Source organism: Capricornis sumatraensis, chromosome 4 (genome assembly GCF_032405125.1).
Source record: "Capricornis sumatraensis isolate serow.1 chromosome 4, serow.2, whole genome shotgun sequence".
NCBI classification, from domain to species: Eukaryota; Metazoa; Chordata; class Mammalia; order Artiodactyla; family Bovidae; genus Capricornis; species Capricornis sumatraensis.
The window spans coordinates 31,550,491-31,571,293 of NC_091072.1; the positions used below are offsets into that span (position 1 = coordinate 31,550,491).

The window sequence follows — 20,803 nt, forward strand, 5'->3', positions numbered from 1 at the left end:
CATGTCTACATCATCATGTTAGAATATCTGGATACTATAGTATTGCTATCATGATACAGATACTATCATATAGATAGAATGATGTTAGGTCTGTTAGATGTTAGAATTTTCCTGTATAGTTTAGTAAGAAGTGGAGCCTGATCTAGAACTCATACTTTTTGAGCACAAATGTGAGCAGGACCTTTATGTCTTTTGATAAAGTAAGTTCTGTGTCTGAGTACAGGTGTGCCTCCACGCCTTCCTTAGGGATGGCAGAATAAGACAAAGCCTGGGAACTAGCTTCCAGTGTGCAGGGGCCCAGGGAAGCAGGGGCTGGCGCAGTGGTCAGCGGCAGGCAGACACGCCGGCAGCTCGAGGCCTTGCTTCAGCGGAAGAAAATGCTGGAGCTGAAGCTGGCTCTGGCCACTGACCAAGGCCCTCTGCAAGTGACCCTGAAACGAGCCTGGAGCTGGTTTTCTTGCCCATCACGTTGCTGCTGTTCACTCACTAAGTCCTGCCCAAGTCTGCGACCCCATGGACGGGGCAGCAGCACACCGGGCTCCTCTCTTCCACTGTCTCCCGGGGTTTGCTCAAACTCATGTCCAGTGAGTCAGTGATGCCATCTAACCATCTCATCCTCTGCACCCCCTTCTCCTTTTGCATTCAATCACGTTACCTCCCCGCGAATCTTGTTCTTCTTTCCGATGTTCTGTTTTTTCTTTTTTTTTTGCCTCTCTCTCAGGATAACCCCCCTCGAGCCTCCCCAGCTTCTGTGCACCAGACCTCCGGGTCTAGTGCCCTGGAGCTGGGGCATCCTGGGGGATGGTAAGATGGGACCACAGCTTTGGTTCCAGAAGATTATGTATTTAAGAGTCCCAAACCCCTGCCTTGCAATGGAAGTGGAACTGGAATATAACCTGCGAGCTGAACAGCCTGTATCTGATCACTGATTCTTTTTTTACTTTATTTCTATTTCTTGGAAATGGCCAATATGTATTAGCTGTTTCTTAACTGTAAAGTATTGGCCTGGTGAATAATGTTAGCCTGTTATACTAATAACTTAACCATTTTTTAGTGCCATTAATAGAACACAAATGGTACACTCCATGTTTTCTTCTCGCTCCTTGATTTTGAGTAACTTTTTTTTTAAAGGCAAGGGAAATAATTTTAGGAATGGTTATTTGCATTTATCTGTTAAACAAAAATCTGTTCACTAATAGGAAAAATGAAGCACATTCAGTTTATAGTGGCCTGAAGGGGGTTCCTAGTAACCTGTGTTTCAGTCCTTAATCTATATTGTCTTTACTGAACAACTGGCATAAATCACAGCTTGCTTTCTATTTGTATCTGGCCCACAGCATGAAAAGGAGGAATAAAAACACCTAACAAGGCAACACAGAGAACATTCTGCAATCTACCCTAGCAATCAGCAGTGTCAGCACATGTCTCAGCAATAAGGTAATTCTGGGACTTCCCTGGTGGCTGTATGGTTAAGAATGTGCTTGCCAATGCAGGGGACATGGGTTCGATCCCTAATCCGGGAAGATCCTACATGTCACAGAGCAACTCAACCTGTGCACCCCAACTTCTGAGCCTGTGCTCTTAGAGACTGCAAAGCACAAATACTGAGCCCATATGCCGCCACTGCTAAAGCCTGAACGCCTGCGCTCCGCAGCAAAAAAAGCCTGCACCACGGCAGTGACCCAGCACAGTCTAAATTTAAAAAAAAAAAAAAAAGGTAAGTCTGGGTTTTTCATCAATAGCGAGGAGGTAGGTTCTGACACTGGTTATCTTCCGTGTGCCCACATTACACTTTTTTTGCGTGTGTGTGATGTGGATCATTTTTAAAGTCTGTTGAATTTTTGTTACAATGTCGCTTCTGTTTTTATGTTTGGGTTTTTTGCCTGCAGGCATGTGGGATTTTAGCCTTCTGACCAGGGATAGAACCCACATCCCCTGCACTGGAAGGCAAATTCCCAACCACTCTACCACTAGAGAAGTCTCAAGCCCACATTATACTTTAAAAATATTGAGAATGCAAAGGCAGACTCCATCTTCCAAAGGCCAGCCCCTGTCTTGCAAGATACATATTTAGGGTTTGGAATACTTGTAATGTTTAAGCCAATGCTTACTCATCCCTATGTCATTACAAAGTCAACTCTCCTGAGTGGGTGAAGGAAAAGCATAAGATTATTAAGGTAATATTAGTAAAACAAGAATCAGTTGTCATCAAGGCTATCTGGGACTGTCGTACATGCAAAATCTTTCCTGGTAGCTCAGATGCTAAAGAATCTGCCTGCAGTGCAGGAGACCAGGGTTCAGTCCCTGGGTCGGGAAGATCCCCTGGAGAAGGAAACGATGACCCACTCCAGTATTCTTGCTAGAGAATCTTGTGGACAGAGGAGCCCGGTGGGCTACAGTTCATCGGGTCACAAAGAGTTGGACACGACTGAGTGACTCACACATTTTACATGCAAAATCCTAATTTCCTAGGAAAGAACTGATTTTTAATCAAAGCTATATTGAGAGAACCCTTTTCTCAAATAGTTGGCTTTTACTATGAGCAATCTGATGGCTTGAGGGCTGGCTGTGAGTCAGGCTCTAAGGTAAGGTGTTCCCCTGAGCACGAGCAGGTCAGTTCCAGGCCCGCCCTCGTGGACAGGCCATTGAATGAGGCAGAGGACCGGCCAGCCATCACCACCCTCTGACACTGACTTACCCTGAGCTTTCGACCGAAGACATTGACTTTGCCTTGGGCCTGCTCCTTCCGGAATCTCCATTCCACCAAATTCTGACCGTTTTCGCCAGGCAGAGTCATGTTTCTTTTGGCAACTGTTGGGTTAGCGGTGCCGGCCAGAACATGGGGCTCGGTCTGGTAATGCGAGTCCAGGCCACTGGCATAGATGATGCGAAGGGAGCCGTCATAACCGATCTGGTAGCTGTTCCTTAACTGATCTAGAAAAAAAAAATTGCAGAAAACACGAACTATAGGTGTGGACTGAACACTTGGTTGGTTGTGGGGTTATATGCATGTCTGAAACACTGACGGGACTCCATTTATAAGGAATAAAAAGTACTTAATGATATTCTTGTAGAAAATAACAAACAACTTTGATTTCTGGTATCTCACGCTATAATGCAGGGGTTCCCAACCTCCAGGACCCAATGCCTGATGATCTGAGGTGGAGCTGATATAATAACAATAGAAATCAAGTGTACAATAAATGTAGTGCTCTTGAATCATCCCCAAACCATCCCCCACCCTCTGGGGGAAAAAAACTGTCTTCCATGAAACCGGTCTCTGGTGCCAAAAAACCTGGGAACTTCTGATGCAATAGGTTTGGCTGAATATTAAGGGTAACCTTTAGGGGCAAATTTAAAGTCCTTCACTTTAACAGATTCCTTTTCCTCATGTGCCTGACAAAACAGATGAAGGTTCAGCCTCTATGGAATGTGCATAAATGTTTTGCAAAGAACCGAATAATATGGGTTCTTTTAGGAGTCTCTGTGTCACCTTCAGGGTCTTATGAGACACCCCTTCCTACACCTATCTTTGTATCTATCCTTTGTTAAAGATATTTTGAAAAGATTTAATATCTATACTTTCCACACCAAAATATATAAGGAGCTATTTCCCCCTGAAACTGACTTTAAAATAGGCAGTCACCTTATATTTTATACAAAACACCCTCTCCTATTGTAGGTTATGGACTTAACTAAAGAATTTTAATAATATAGGACCATTTGGGGAAGCAATAAATTCAACCAACAGTAATTTTAGGTGACTGAAGAGAATACCTGACAGAACTGGTTAAAAAAAAAAAGAGTCAAAGAAGTTTAACTCAAACTCTCTGGTGGTCCAGTGGTTAGGACACTGTGTTTCCATTGCAAGGGGCCTGGGTTTGATCCCTGGTGGAGGAAGTAAGATCCTACATGCCAGGAGGTGTGGCTAAAGAAAAAAACAGCAACAACACAAATCTATAAAATATTATGTAAGTGTGTTAGTTGCTCAGTTGTGTCCAAGTCTTTATGACTCCCATGGACTGCAGCCCACCAGGCTCCTCTGTCCATGAGATTTTCCAGGCAAGGATACTGGAGTGGGTTGCCATTTCCTTCTCCAGGGGAATCTTCCCAAGCCGGAAGTAAATCTAGCCATAATCTGAAGTGTAACTCAGATTCAACAATTAGTCTTACAGCAATGACCTCACAGTTGCAGTGGTCATTCCTGAAGTTTACATCAAAAAGGAACATGGCGGGAGGCTCTATCATGGAGCTATTGGATGTTTATGCCTACTTGAAAGTGGTAAGTGTTAGTCGCTCAATTGTGTCTGACTCTGACCCTATGGACTGCAGCCCGCCAGGCTCCTCTGTCCATGGGATGCTCCAGGCAAGAATACAGGAGTGAGCTGCCATTCCCTTCTCCAGGGGACCCTCCTGACCCAGGGGCTGAACCTGTGTCTCCTGCCCTGCAGGCAGATTCTTTACTGTCTGAACCCCCCGGGAAGTCCATATACTGAATGAAAAAATGGAAAGCCCAGATATTACATCATCAATACTTGGAATTTGGTATAAATTTCCAGTGATGGCATGAGAAGTGGATTCAAAGACTGCATCACACATGGATTCAGAAAGTGCTTGGCCTCATGCTGCTGTCTTTCCATGGCCACTGACACTGATGCAAAAAAGGGATTGATGAGACAAGCAGAGAGTAAGAATTAACTTATTAAGTGGTAAAGAAACAAGACTATTTCTAGGTTAACAGAAATATTTAGATATTATATGATTTTAAATATGTATGTGTGTGCTCAATCATGTCTGACTCTTTAAAATTAGATTTCTTAGTCTTCTCCATGGACTCTTTGCGACCCTGTGGACTGACTGTAGCTCCCACTGACCTACTGACTGATTGGGCACCTACCGACCTGGGGAGTTTATCTTTCAGTGTCCTATCTTTTTGCCTTTTCATACTGTTCATGGGGTTCTCAAGGCAAGAATACTGAAGTGGTTTGCCATTCCCTTCTCCAGTGGACCATATTCTGTTAGACCTCTCTACCATGACCTCTCTACCATCTTGGGTGGCCCTACACAGCATGGCTTAGTTTCATTGAGTTGGAGAAGGCTGTGGACAGAGCCAAAGCAAAAACACCTCCCAGTTGTGGATGTGACTGGTGATAGAAGCAAGGTCCGATGCTGTAAAGAGCAATATTGCATAGGAACCTGGAATGTTAGGTCCATGAATCAAAGCAAATAGGAAGTGGTCAAACAAGAGATGGCAATAGTGAATGTTGACATTCTAGGAATCAGCGAACTAAAATGGACTGGAATGGGTGAATTTAACTCAGATGACCATTATATCTACTACTGTGGGCAGGAATCCCTTAGAAGAAATGGACTAGCCATCAAGGTCAACAAAACAGTCCAAAATGCAGTACTTGCATGCAATCTCAAAAATGACAGAATGATCTCTGTTCATTTTCAAGGCAAACCATTCAATATCATGGTAATCCAAGTCTATGCCCCAACCAGCAACGCTGAAGAAGCTGATGTTGAACGGTTCTATGAAGACCTGCAAGACCTTTTAGAACTAACGCCCCAAAAGATGTCCTTTTCATTATGGGGGACTGGAATGCAAAAGTAGGAAGTCAAGAAACACCTGGAGCAACAAATTTGGCCTCAGAGTACAAAATGAAGGAGGGCAAATGCTAAGAGTTTTGCCAAGAAAATGCACTGGTCATAGCAAACACCCTCTTCCAACAACACAAGAGAAGACTCTACACATGGACATCACCAGATGGTCAACACCAAAATCAGATTGATTATATTCTTTGCAGCCAAAGATGGAGAAGCTCTATACAGTCAACAAAAACAAGACCAGGAGCTGACTGTGGCTCAGATCATGAACTCCATATTGCCTAATTCAGAGTTAAATTGAAGAAAATCAGGAAAACCACTAGACCATTCAGGTATGACCTAAATCAAATCCCTTATGATTATACAATGGAAGTGAGAAACAGATTTAAGGGCCTAGATCTGACAGAGTGCCTGATGAACTATGGATGGAGGTTCGTGACATTGTACAGGAGATAGGGATCAAGACCATCCCCAAGAAAAAGAAATGCAAAAAAGCAAAATGGCTGTCTGAGCAGGCCTTACAAATAGCTGTGAAAAGAAGAGAAGCCAAAAGCAAAGGAGAAAAGGAAAGATATACCTATTTGAATGCAGAGTTCCAAAGAACAGCAAGGGGAGAAAAGAGAGCCTTCCTCAGTGATCAGTGCAAAGAAATAGAGGAAAACAATAGAATGGGAAAGACTAGAGATCTCTTCAAGAAAATCAGAGATACCAACGAAACATTTCATGCAAAGATGGGCTCAATAAAGGACAGAAATGATGGTATGGGCCTAACAGAAGCAGAAGATATTAAGAAGAGGTGGCAAGAATACACAGAAGAACTGTACAAAAAAGATCTTCATGACCAAGATAATCATGATGGTGTGATCATTCACCTAGAGCCAGACATCCTGGAATGTGAAGTCAAGTGGGCCTTAGGAAGCATCACTATGAACAAAGCTAGTGGAGGTGATGGAATTCTAGTCGAGCTATTTCAAATCCTGAAAGATGATGCTGTGAAAGTGCTGCACTCAATATGCCAGCAAATTTGGAAAACTCAGCAGTGGCCCCAGGACTGGAAAAGGTCAGTTTTCATTCCAGTCCCAAAGAAAGGCAATGCCAAAGAATGCTCAAACTACCACACAATTGCACTCATCTCACACGCTAGCAAAATAATGCACAAAATTCTCTAAGCCAGGCTTTAGCAATACGTGAACTGTGAATCTCCAGATGTTCAAACTGGTTTTAGAAAAGACAGAGGAACCAAAGATCAAATTGCCAACATCTGCTGGATCATCGAAAAAGCAAGAGAGTTCCAGAAAAAACATCTATCTCTGCTTTATTGACTATGCCAAAGCCTTTGAATATGTGGATCACAATAAACTGTGGAAAATTCTGAAAGAGATGGGCATACCAGACCACCTGACCTGCCTCTTGAGAAATCTGTATGCAGGTCAGGAAGCAACAGTTAGAACTGGACATGGAACAACAGACTGGTTCCAAATAGGAAAAGGAGTACGTCAAGGCTGTATTTTGTCACCCTGCTTATTTAACTTATATGCAGAGTACATCATGAGAAACATTGGGCTGGAGGAAACACAAGCTGGAATCAAGATTGCCGGGAGAAATATCAATAACCTCAGATATGCAGATGACACCACCCTTATGGCAGAAAGTGAAGAGGAACTAAAAAGCCTCTTGATGAAAGTGAAAGTGGAGAGTGAAAAAGTTTGCTTAAAGCTCAACATTCAGAAAACAAAGATCATGGCATCTGGTCCCATCACTTCATGACAAATAGACAGGAAATGGAAACAGTGGCTGACTTTCTATTTTTGGGCACCAAAATCACTGCAGATGGTGATTGTAGCCATGAAATTAAAAGATGTTTGGTCCTTGGAAGGAAAGTTATGACCAACCTAGACAGCATATCCAAAAGCAGAGACGTTACTTTGCCAAAAAAGGTCCATCTAGTCAAGGCTATTGTTTTTCCTGTGGTCATGTATGGATGTGAGAGTTGGACTATGAAGAAAGCTGAGCACCAAAAAATTGATGCTTTTGAACTGTGGTGTTGGAGAATACTCTTGAGAGTCCCTTGGACTGCAAGGAGGTCCAATCAGTTCATCCTAAAGGAGGTCAGTCTTGGGTGTTCATTGGAAGGACTGATTTGAAGCTGAAACTCCAATACTTTGGCCAACTGATGCAATGAGCTGACTCATTGGAAAAGACCCTGATGCTGGGAAAGATTGGGAGCAGGAGGAGGGCATGACAGAGGATGAGATGGTTGGATGGCATCACTGACTCAATGGACATGGGTTTGGGTAAACTCTGGGAGTTGGTGATGGTCAGGGAGGCCTGGCATGCTACAGTTCATGGGGTTGCAAAGAGTCGGACACGGCTGAGTAACTGAACTTGACTGACTGTAGCCCACCAGGCTTCTCTGTCCATGGGTTTTTCCAAGCAAGAATACTAGAATGGGTTACCATTTCCTTCTCCAGGGGATCTTCCCGACACAGGGATCGAACCTGGGTCTCTTGCATCCCTGCATTGGCAGGCGGGTTCTTTACCATCGCTCCACCTGGGAAGCCCTTATGTCACTAAATAAACATTACATGTAGATATGAGGCTTCTCATCCTTATCTCTAGAGGTTTACAATTCCACCTTCCCTTCCCTAAGTTCATCTTAGAAAAAGCACGGGGAGGGAGGGGGATGGCCACATGCTACTTCCGTGCCAGCAGTGTTTCAAACAGGGCCGTTGAAAGCTGTGCTTGCATGCTTACCTTGAACCATGGTGTAGAACGAGTCGATGGAGGACAGATTTGAAGTGATGCTGACATCTTCTTCTCGGCTGGACGACTCAATGTCCACTGTGATCGCCTTGTCCATGTCTCCATGAAGGTTGGTGACCACGCCGGTTGGAAATGTCACATTGGTCAGACGACCTTCACTGTCATAGCTGAATAAGAGAGGAAAGAACTGGGTGGTAAAACGGGCAACTGCAGATTCTTCTTACTTATATGAGAGTTGGCAGCAATATTAGCTCCACACGTTTGGAAGCATATTTGTCTTTGTGCAGGAGCTGTGCTGAGTGAGGACTTCAAACATGCTTTGAAGTCATCAGAAGCCTGTTTAACATAGAAAAGCCAAGCCGGTGAGAGGGAGAGTAAACAGACAGCTCTCCACCTCAGCACATTTTTCTTTGAAGTGTGACCAAAATCCTCCTGCACATCTAATTTGCTGTTTCAAAGGGAACATGTTTGGTGATATTAAATTTCTTAGTATTCCTCCATATTTTCTACAAAGTAGATTTAATTCGCTGTTATATCCTGTTTGAAGGTTTTACTAACTTATGCCCTCTATGGCAGTGCAATGTGAAAAAATTATATCTATAACTTTGTAAAAGAGTACATATACATTCATGTCATATATCTGCATATGTAAAGATATTCCTTCAGCATCTTGAGATATCTTCAACAAATTAGTATAATAAAGACTTGTAAGAAGACTTTATTTCTCAGTGATTGGCATATTTCATAATGGTACACGGGGACTTAAATGTTGGTGGGGGTCGTGATAATCTAGTCTACGCTGACATTAGAGGAATGGTAGTGTTTTGAATGCTGATTCATTATGTTTACTGAAATGAGATGCAATACTTCCTGACATTTAATGACTATTTATTATACACTAACTCTTTCTTAGCATATATATAAGGAGGAACTCATAATTTAAATGTTAGGATGTACCTTAAAAAGCTATCCTTTAATCATAACTATGCATTAAAGATATAACATTTTACTAACATATTGATTTTGGGAGGTGACTTTTCTACTGGTGGCAGCACCAGAGAAAATTTAAAAAATGACAATGTGCTTTAAAGAAGCGGGGGGTAGCGGGGAGCAGCGAATATTGAATGAGAAATCAGGGACTTCCCTGGGACAAAAATGCATTTAAGATAGGATTTCATATTTACACTACAGTTGCTTCATTAACAAAAGACCTAAGAAATGGAGTGCTGAACCATGTCCTACTGAAAATAAATCCGGATGCAGAACTAGGAGATGAAAGAATCTGAATAGTGAAAGACAGAAGTCACCGGGAAAGGGAGAAAGTGAAGATATAATAGTAAAAGGTGTAAACATGGGGCAACAAAGAGATGGGGGTAGAATAAAAAGTACTAACTGTCATTTTGGAATAAAAGGATAGCGGGCTTTGATAGTGTCACTTAGAGAAATGTAGCTGGGAATTAGGAGTAGCATCTAGGCATTTGAGGGAGAGAATTCTGCAAGGACAATGTCACGGTGGAGACAGGAAGGTGGAAAGTTGGGAGGAGAGAGAGGGATGTCCGTTCAGGCCCCATTAATTCAGTGGGGACAGTATCAGTCAGATCAGGGGTTTGACTGACTTGATCTGACAATCTGCCTTGCTGCTTCGCCAGCGGCAGGAATGGGCACTTAGGAGAGGCAGGTGATGCAGAGAGAGAGAGAGAGAGAAAATGCACCATTAAGTGTAATCATTGTTTGGGCCCACAAAAGGCAGAGCTGAAATAAAAAGGGAGACTCCCTCTCTTCCCCAGCAACCCAAATGCCCCTAGCAGATTAAGGCATCAATGAAAGAAACTCAGCAGGGCTTACTGCTGTCATTACTTTTTTTTTTTGGAAGACATTATTACTTTTGAAGAAACAAATAAGCCTAGGTTTATAGAATTACTGACCATACCAGCCTGAAGTGCAGTGTTAACCAGGACATAATTCTTGCATTGCTTTATATTTCTCACAGCATAAGATGGAGAAAAAGTTACTGTGTTTTTACAGAAATTAACACCCTAAGGTAAATAAGTACCAGGGATGCAACGTACAACCAGATAATTACAATTAACACTGTTGTTGTTTGGTTGCTAAGTCACGTCTGACTCTTTCATGACACCATGGACTGTAGCCTGCCAGGCTCTTCTGTCCATGCGATTTCCTAAGCAAGAATACTGGAGTGGGTTGTCATTTCCTTCTCCAATAATTAAACTGCTGTATGTTATATATATATGTTGTTAAGAGAGTACATCCCAAGAGTTATCATCATAAGCAAAAATTTTCTATTTCTTTAATGTATTATTTATAAGAGATGCTTCTGCTGCTGCTAAGTTGCTACTGGAGTGGGTTGCCATTTCCTTCTCCAATGCATGAAAGTGAAAAGTGAAAGTGAAATCGCTCAGTCATGTCCGACTCTTAGTGACCCCATGGACTGCAGCCTACCAGGCTCCTCTGTCCATGGGATTTTCCAGGCAAGAGTACTGGAGTGGGGTGCCACTGCCTTCTCCAACAGAGGATGAATGTTCACCAAACTGTGATATTCATGACTTCCCTAAGTCAAATCACTGTGCTGTGCACCTTAGTGCTGTCTGTCCATTATGTGTCGATAAAACGGGAAGAAAAAAGCCATAGAAAAAATTTAAAGAGAAACTGACATCCTTTTGCATCCTCCTATATCAAAGGCAATTCAGTACTTCATCAACCCTTGCCTCCCTTCCCATTTTATAGACGGACAAATGAAAATCTGATGTGGTTAGGTGATTTGATCAGGCGCTCTCTCTGCATCTCACGATGGGCCCATGCCTGGAGCTTCCGAGCACTGGACCCAGGTCCCCGAGCCCGTCTGTAAATCACAGTGCTTGACTTAGAGTGGGGAACGATAGCTTCATACGGATGACGCCACTTGCCAGCACTCCACTGACTCACTCCCGCTGCTGTCACTCACCTGCCCTTTTCTGTCCCCTTTGCTGGTTTATGTTTCCTGGCTCCATTCAATCTACAGCGGGCCCATCACCTTTCTCCCGTGGAAAGCATTTCTTCCATCCTTGCCACTGCTCTTTCACTGGCCAACCCCGCGGTTCCTGTCCTGCTGGGCAGGCATTTCCTATCACAGGATGCCGAGCATGCCACCTTCGAGCACGGGGCACTGCGTATTCAGACACTCACCTGTTTGCTTCTGGTTCTTTGGGAAATAAAGCCACAGGTAGCCTTGTAGTGTGGTTAGAATGACAGAGGGTTAAGCTGGCATCTTAGTGGCCCAGCTCCACAGTGTAGCCCCAAAAGTCCTGAGTTTGTGCTTTTAGACGAGGGGCTGCATGTAAGGCACTCAGAGGGCTGAAGCGCTCACACGGGGCTGGCCAGGAAAGCTGCTATTTTCCAAAGAACTCTTAGGGCATCTACCCCGCTGGTCACCTACAGTTTCTGAATAAGCTTGTAGGCAAGTTACAGCATGAGGGAACTGTGGGTATGAATAGCATCAGAAGCCCGCTGAGTGCAGGTGATGGTGTGAGGTCCTGCTGGGGTGGCAGGCAAGCGCCACGTCAAGGTGGGGACCTATGCTGGGCCTTGAAATAGATGTGGATTTAGATGGGAAGATAAGGAAGGCACAGGACATAGACCAGTCAAGAAAACAGGCAGGGAGAGGGTGTGGAGGTGTAAGGAAGGACAGGCTCTGAAGTCAGGACGTGGAAGAGCCCGCTGAAGCAGAGGGTCCAGGTAGGGGCCGCGAGGTGATGGAGGGAGGCCCTGGACAGGGGTCACCACTGGGGACTGTGATGGTTTTTAGGAGAAGCAAGGCTTTAATCAAGCTTAAAGGAGCCCAGGGGTGGGGTGACAGGTCACGCAGGGACTCCTCCCCAGACTCGCCGATTTCACAAACCAAGACAAAAAGTAAGATTGGGAACCAACAGAGTTTTGAAAATTCTTCACCTGTTACCAGCATCCTTTCATAAAAAGAGGCCATTTAGCCACGCCGCAGGGAAAAAGGACTTCAGGGGGAGACCATTCTTGACAAGGAAAAAGTAAAGCTTTATGAACCCATTCTCTCCATCATTATGGTTTTTTTTTTTTTTTTTTTTTTTCCCCATTTCACTGTGGATCCGTGTGAACTTTTGCACAGATTCGCAGCTAGGACAACAGAAGTGAAACAAGAGGGATGGCAGACATTAGAATTACCAGGGGACCTTGGATGGGGGAAGGAGGGAGAATGAGATGCCTGTCAGACAGGGCAGGTGATCCCATCTTTAGCAAAAGCAGAAAACCAATGCAACAGCCGATGTCCGGCCATCCTCTGAAAAGCTTTGATCCCAGGTTCTAACGGGGCCTTCTCATCAAATACACGCCTCTGGACACAGTCTCTGCCCCTGTGCAGCGTTGTGGCGCTCCGGAACGCTGCCTGGCCTCGCTCGTGAGAGCTAGCCTGCCTAGCTTGTAGATTTGAGACATGGTTTTCTTTTATGAGCTTTTGAATTCACAACGCTACAGGCTCCAGGGAATCTGACTGGAACATCACTTTCATGCCCCGCACCCCTTCCACTCATTTGGCCTCAACCTCGTGGCTTCAGATTCATCACACAGCACATTCCTCTTTACTCCCGGTTGACCCCTCTTGACAACAGCCCCTCGCTGGAAAAGACAAACTCCCTCAGGCTCTCCATGACCTTCTGCTCCTTCACTGATGGGCTGCCCCGTGTCGAGGTTTCTGTATTTGTTCATCTTTAATTTTGATTGCGTTTTTGCCTAGACTTGCTGTTTTAGCCTTTGTGGTATATTTTTAAATCTCTTTTTAAGTTTTCCTAGCAGCAGGATTCTCGACAAGTGCCCTGGAAAGCCAGAGGCTCAGACCATCTCAGTTGAAAATGCTGATTTCCATCCTGATGTGAAATCCTCTCTCTCATACCCCCTTACAGACGAGAAGTTCTGACACTCTCCTTTGCCTTCATAATGTCTCGCACGTATCTTTCCACTCCCACAGCCGCCCTAGATTGCAAAGTTGGTTTGGCTGCCTCTCCCCACATCCACAGCTATCAAATCCATCTTCTAAGCCATGCCATGCCTCACTTCTCAAACATCCCTAGCAGTTCCTCAGCTGAGACAGACATTGCCTAAGACTGTCACCAACTAAGACCCAAAGACTGTTAACAGTGCATATACATTCAGGTGGAAACAAAGTTCTCAAAAACTTAAAAAAAAAAAAATTTCAACAGCAAAAAAAAAAAAAAAAGGTGTGTGTGTGGAGGGCGTGGCAACTTCCCGGGTAATCCAGCTGTTAAGACTCTGTGTTTCGAATGCAAGGGGCAAGGGTTCAATTCCTGGTCAGGGAACTAAGATCCTGCATGCCCATGGCATGAAGCCCCATGCAAGTGTGCTAAGTCGCCTCAGTCGTGTCCAACTCTTTGCAACCCCATGGACTTTAGCCCTTTAGGCTCCTCTGTCCATGGGATTCTCCAGACAAGAATACTGGAGTGGGTAGCCATGCCCTCCTCTGGGGGATCTTCCTGACCCAGGGATCAAACCTGCATCTCCTGCATTGCAGGCAGATTTTTTGCCACTTGCTCAAAATTCTGAGCCACCAGTCACAGTAAGGACTCCCAAGAAAGACTTAATCAACCTGGCTTTTCCACTGTCCTCATGACACAGAGGGAGAATTTTTTCCTCCCATCTATCAGAGTTCCTTGGGTTTCAATTTCCTTTCATCATTTAACAGCCAGTAAAACAAAACAAAAAAATCCCCCCAGTCTTGCCATCTGTATGGCAATTCTTTTCTCACAATGCTAATCTGTAGTAACTTCTCTGTCACTGCAGTAAAGCAGAACACAATTACCAACCGTATCATAACAAAAGCATAGATACAAATCATTCCTGGATCTGCATTTCTGATGAAGGACACGGGCAAACAGCAAAACCGGAACCTGATTTTAACTTCTCGCCATGGACTGAATCCTAACAGTCATCATGTGATTTATAACACGCACATCCTGAAGAATTCATATTTCAGTATTCGGGGAATGAACCTGAGGTTTATATATTTTACCAATGATTTCACAGGCAAATGATAATTTCTTTGAATTCAAGAGCAAATGTTGTCGGTGAGCAATCCTCAAAAAATCAGATTTGGAAGAGAAGATGCAAAACGTTTCCATCATCACAGGAAGCAGAGCAATCAACTAGTTTCTAAATCATGGATTCGTCTGGTACTCAGTTGTCTGCTACCTACCTATATGCATATTCCCAGAAATCACAGGGAAGATGCAAGATAAGAAAAACACCAAAAGATGTTCTTTCACATGAATTTTGTCTCAAGTGCTAAGAGGATCATGTCTGTAAATTCATATATATTCACACTTTTTCCTCCCTAACCAGATCGTCCCAGTGGGATTTCATTCACACTCGTGGCTCTGTTTTTCCCAGAGCCCTCATGCCTATATCTCTAGAACTGACTCACCCAGAGTTCTTTTTCTTTCTGTTTTATTTAGTTGGCTGCACTGGGTCTCAGTTGGAGCATGCAGGATCTAATTCCCTGACCCGGGACCAAAGCCGGGTCCCCTGCGTTGGGAGCTCAGGGTCCCAGCCACCACGGGACCACCAGGTTAGTCCCTCACCCTGAGTTCTCACTAGCCATTTTTGACCACATGCAGGGCTGGACTATGGTCCCTCAAATCATAACTTCCAAATCAGAGCTCATCTTTCTCTGCCATCCTGTATCTCCCCTGTATTTCCTACCCACCTGGTCCCTAGGTTAGTGGATTTTCTTTTCCCTCCCCTCGTGCATTAAGTCCTCAAGCTGTATTTCATTTCCTGATGACTAGCCTACCTCTTTCTCTGAAATTTCCATGCCCAACTGTGGGTCAGACCTTCGCTACTCAATTAGATTTACTGTCTCCTAACTCCCTTTTCCCCCTTTTTTCAGCCTCCTACTTTTCTACGTTCAGTCCACCCTTATGTCATCGTCAGATGGAGCACTGTGCTTCCCTGGGGAAAGCTCCTTTATGGGAGCCCTGTCTAACTGTGATCGCCAGGTGGTGAGAATAAGCCCTGCCGCATCAGAACTATGATCTCCCTCTACTCACCTCCCTACTTCCACACATACTCTACGCTCCTGTTATTCTGAGCTGCATGTTCTTTCCAAAGCCTGCATGCTCTGCCTCCCGAGTAAATGTTTGGCTCTGGCCTGGAACACCCCACCTTGGCTTGCTCACCTTGCTTCGTACCTCTGAAGGTCTCACTTTGAGTCGATGGCATGATCGGCTCCATGGACACGAGTTTGAGCAAACTCTGGGAGACAGTGAAGGACAGGGAAGCCTGGCGAGCTGCAGTCCACCGGGTTGCAAAGAGTCAGACACAACTGAGTGACTGAACAACGACTTTAAGAACCGCTAGACTGGCTGAATTTGGGGATGAACTGAGGTCTAGGAAATCTGTCTGGGAGTATGTGTGTTTTTAAGAGAGGGATGCTAAGAGGAGTCAGAGATGATGATATCCCCAATCATCTTATCTCCTTCCTAGGTCTCCTCCCCCAGCCCTGGGGCAGAGGACAGAAGAGAACAGTGTCCGTATTAGCTTGCTTTGATGCCTCAAGACATTGTGAAACTAGGATCCTGGAACGCAGGCAAGGGGCCTCCTCTGGGAGGCTGAGAAGTGAGGGTAGCCAGGAGGGAGGGAGGCTGAAGTTGCTTTTATTTTGATATCCTCAGAATGAGTCAGAGATGCCAGACAGTCTCTGGAATACGCCAACTGTCCATCTTCAGTTCTGGGATTATAAAATAATAAAGTTTCCTTTCACCGGTTGTCACTGTGTAGATTTCTTGCCCTGTTATCAAACAACCCTTTAAAATGGCTGGAGTATGTAACTTGGTCTCAGAGTAAATCATCTGAAGATCACCCTATTAGGGAAGTTGCTGACACACTCAGATAGGATGCTATTGGATCATCCGGTTTAGACAGCTATGTAATTAGTTTAAGGAAGGAATTTGACACTTTGAGAAGCTGCATTTACCTGAACCATTATGGAGCATTAATTGCCTAGATAAAACACACCAAAAGAGTTAATGGAGGCTTGCCACCATTGACACATTGCAAATTATAGTGAAAAAATATGGAACATTTTCTATTATTATATATATTGTGAGACAGGCTGAAAATAATCTGACAGATTAATCTGTTTTTTAATTTTTCTGGGAGTTTCTCAAATAATCTGAATAACACACAATTTCTCCATTTCCCTTTCTGCTTTAAAACCTGGACAGAATGAATGATTTCTTAAAACTAGACTGCAGAGGACTAATACTAAATCAAGTATTAGTAAAAAGTATTGCCTTAGTAGCAATAGTAGCATTTGGCTTAATGTTTGAAATGTACAAAGATTTAAAGGGTTAATGTTTGAAATGTACAAAAATGTACAATTATTCAATTGTCTACACATTTTCTTTTTTTTACTGATGTCCCTGGGACTAACCATACTGGTTAAAAATTTAATGTAAAATTGTTAAACAATTAAAATAGCAAAAAATGGAAATCAACTATAACATTTCCCCATGAATTTAAGTGATCTGCTGATTAAATCTTTTAAAATCACACTTAATGCAGTAAATGCTTTTTTCCATGAAGAAAGCAAGAAAAAGGAAAATAAAAGGAATTGGGTACCATTTTTAGAGATGTGTTTGTAAAGTGGGCAGCTTTGTTGTTAATGCAGTTTTGGGCAGAAACAGCAATGAAATGTGGTTTTTCAGTGTTTGAGTTTTTAGGGTTGGATGTCAGATGCCTACCAAGGGAAAGGTTATTCTCTCAGTTTGTACAGACTGACGCAGATGTCTGGCTATTTAGATGTGATTCACTGTCAATACTGGGAGAAATATCAATCACCTCAGATACGCAGAGAACACCTCCCTTATGGCAGAAAGTAAAGAACTAAAGAGCCTCTTGATGAAAGTGAAAGAGGAGAGTGAAAGAACTGGCTTAAAATTCAACATTCAAAAATCAAGATCATGGCATCTGGTTACATTGCTTCATGGCAAATAGATGGGGGAACAATGGAAACAGTTTACAGACTTTATTTTCTTGGGCTCCAAAATCACTGTGGACAGTGACTGCAGCCATGAAATTAAAAGATGCTTGCTCCTTGGAAGGGAGAAGGCAATGGCAACCCACTCCAGTACTCTTGCCTGGAAAATCCCATGGACAGAGGAGCCTGGTAGGCTGCAGTCCATGGGGACGCGAAGAGTCGAACACGACTGAGCGACTTCACTTTCACTTTTCACTTTCATGCATTGGAGCAGGAAATGGCAACCCACTCCAGTGTCTTGCCTGGAGAATCCCAGGGACGGGGTAGCCTGGTGGGCTGTTGTCTATGGGATTGCTGAGTCAGACACGACTGAAGCGACTTAGCAGCAGCAGCAGCTCTTTGGAAGAAAAGCTATGACCAACCTAGACAGCATGTTTAAAAGCAGAGACATTACTTTGCTGACAAGGGTCCATCTAGTCAAACCTGTGGTTTTTCCCATAGTTATGTATGGAGGCGAGAGTTAGACCATAAAGAAGGTTGAGCATCAAAGAACTGATGATTTCGAATTATGGTGTTGGAGAAGACTCTTGAGAATCCCTTGGGATCAAACCAGTCAATCCTAAAGGAAATCAGTCGTGAATATTCACTGGAAGGACTGATGCTGAAGCTGAAGCTCCAATACTTTGGCCACCTGATGTGAAGAGCCGACTCACTGGAAGAGACCCTGATGCTGGGAAAGATTGAAGGCAGGAGGAGAAGGGGACAACAGAGGATGAGATGGCTGGATGGCATCACTGACTCAATGGAGATGAGTTTGAACAAGCTCTGGGAGATGATGAAGGACAGGGAAGCCGGGAATGCTGCAGTCCACGGGGTCGCAGAGTCGGACGCAACTGAGCGGCTGAACAACACTGTGAAGGAGACTGGATTCATCTTTTCTGATCTGGAATAATCACCAGAAAGTTTTCCTAGGTTATCTGCGCTGTCTGCACACTAGTTTGGACATGAAGTCCAGGTATTATTTACACCGCCTCTCTCTCCTCTGAGATTCCCTTTTCCATCTTCCCTGGGATGATCAGAACTGATGTCAGTGGCAGCCGTGGGTCTGCACGGGCACAGAGTTACGTTCATTATAAAGAAATGAACTGAGAGGCTCATTCTGAAATTGCTAAGCTTGAAAGAAGGACAATAAAGCACCTTAAGGAGAGGCCAGAGACCCATATATACCTACATAAACGTGTAAGAGTGGAAACTCATTTATTTGCTCCTTGAATCTGAATAGAACTCATGACAGACCACAGAGTCAACCCCTCATATATAAAGCTCCAAATAGTCAAAGTCCCATGACAGAAAACTGCCACCAACTCGGCAGTGTGCATGTACATATCAGCCAGAACTCAAGAGTTTTTTCCCCACGATGTCTTCTCTAACCTGACAGAGTGCCTCCAGATACATCCACACGCTTTGTATTTTATGCGGTAAGCAAGCAGAGACCTGTGAAATGCCATTAGCTATTAAATAATTTATTCTATTGCCCAACTCAATACACTGGGTCTGTTTTTGTGTGCATTCAAGTGTAAGAAGTGAGGTCTAGCTCTGGCTATGAACTTTTTAAATAATATATTTCCAGTAGGTAAGATCTTTTGGGTCTCCCTGGAATTACTCCAGCTATGGATATATAACGTGGGATAATTGTTTTAAAATCGTATGAAGAACAGCATAGAAGAATCCCTATTACTAAGTGAAGGGGGTAACCAGGCTTATCACAGGGTCATCAGATAAGGGGACCCCAAAGCTAGATGGACAGCAAGTCAACAGAAGAGGTGGTCTGGGGAAAGAGGGTTTATTCATCAGCAATGAAAAAGTCTTCTGTTCATGACACATAGTCTAATTCAGGGATCTCAGAGCTGGATTATCAACGACCTGACACCTGCTGTTGTCTTCCTACCAGACCATCTGTAGTGTGTCTAAGAATGCTGGACACTTCTTAAGGAATCACAGTAGGGATACAAAAAGAACAAATAACATGGAGAGAAATTGCTGCCCAGAAGAAGACGGTGCCTCCAGTTTCTGAAATGAAAAGTTCTTTTGCTTTGGAAATTCCCTGTGAACCCTAAAAAAATCATTCTATCATGCTGGTGAAGAATTTCAAGTTTAGAATTCGGGTTTGTTTCCCTGGAGCCATTCTTCCTGCTCTCAGGGGCAGCAATATACTTTAACAGTATTTGGACGGGAAACATTTTCTGTTCTCAACTCTTCACCCCCAACATTTCAGAAGAAAGTGTTATCAATATGGAGTCTTAATTTTTTGTTAATTATTTAATAACGAGGTCAACTGAGGAAGTCCTTATTTTATAAAACAAAAGACAGTAAATATGTAATAATAGGTACATACATTCTTAAAAAATCAACAACAAAAGCAAGAAGTGTTAATATTTTCAGCACTAACTATTGGTATGGAAAGGTCTGAACTATTTCAGAAAGCAAATATTTACATGGTAGTCTTCCAATGGAGGGTTCCCCAGGTAGCACTAGTGGTAAAGAACCTGCCTGCCAGTGCAGGTGACCTAAGAGATGCAGGTCCCACCCCTGGGTCAGTAAGATTCCCTGGAAGAGGGCACAGCAAACTACTCCAGTATTTTTGCCTGGAAAATCCCATGGACAGAGGAGTCCATGGAGTTGCCAAGAGTTGGACACCACTAAAGCAACTTAGCACGCATGCATACACTTCCAATGGAGCCAGCTATAGGTTTCATCAGACTCTTCTCTATAAATAAATGTTCACCAATCACATCTTTAACAACAGTAAGAACTGGACATGGAACAATGAACTGTTTCCAAATTGGGAAAGGAATACATCAAGGTTGTATATTGTCACCCTGCTTATCTAAATTCTATGCGGAGAGCACCATGTGAGATGCCGGGCTGGATGAAGCTCAAACTGGAATCAAGGCTGCTGGGAGAAATATCAATAACCTCAGATATGGAGATGATACCACCCTTGTGGCAGAAAGTGAAGAGGAACTAAAAAGCCTCTTGATGAAGGTGAAAGATGACAGTGGAAAAGCTGGCTTAAAACTCAACATTCAAAAACCAAGATCATGCCATCTGGTCCCATCAGTTCAGTTCAGTTCAGTCGCTCAGTCATGTCCGACTCTGTGACCCCATGAATCGCAGCACGCCAGGCCTTCCTGTCCATTACCAATTCCCGGAGTTCACTCAGATTCACGCCCATTGAGTCCGTGATGCCATCCAGCCATCTCATCCTCTGTCGTCCCCTTCTCCTCCTGCCCCCAATCCCTTCCAGCATCAGAGTCTTTTCCAAGGAGATCACTTCATGGTAAATAGATGGAGAAAAAATGGAAACAATGAGATTTGTTTTTTTATTTTCTTGGGCTCCAAAATCACTGTGGA

The 20,803-nt window shown here is 43.7% G+C and overlaps 1 protein-coding gene across 9 annotated transcripts in view; it reads right to left on the reverse strand.

Moving 5' to 3' along the window:
* Positions 1-20,803, reverse strand: part of TENM3 (teneurin transmembrane protein 3) — a 454,861-nt gene that overhangs the window by 18,506 nt on the left and 415,552 nt on the right. For all 9 annotated transcript variants that reach the window (XM_068971252.1, XM_068971251.1, XM_068971249.1 and 6 more), the window contains 2 exons: positions 8,365-8,540; positions 2,699-2,934 (listed from right to left, as the gene is read on the reverse strand). In XM_068971252.1, the coding sequence (XP_068827353.1) occupies positions 2,699-2,934; positions 8,365-8,540 (412 nt within the window). The remainder of the gene's footprint in view (positions 1-2,698; positions 2,935-8,364; positions 8,541-20,803) is intronic.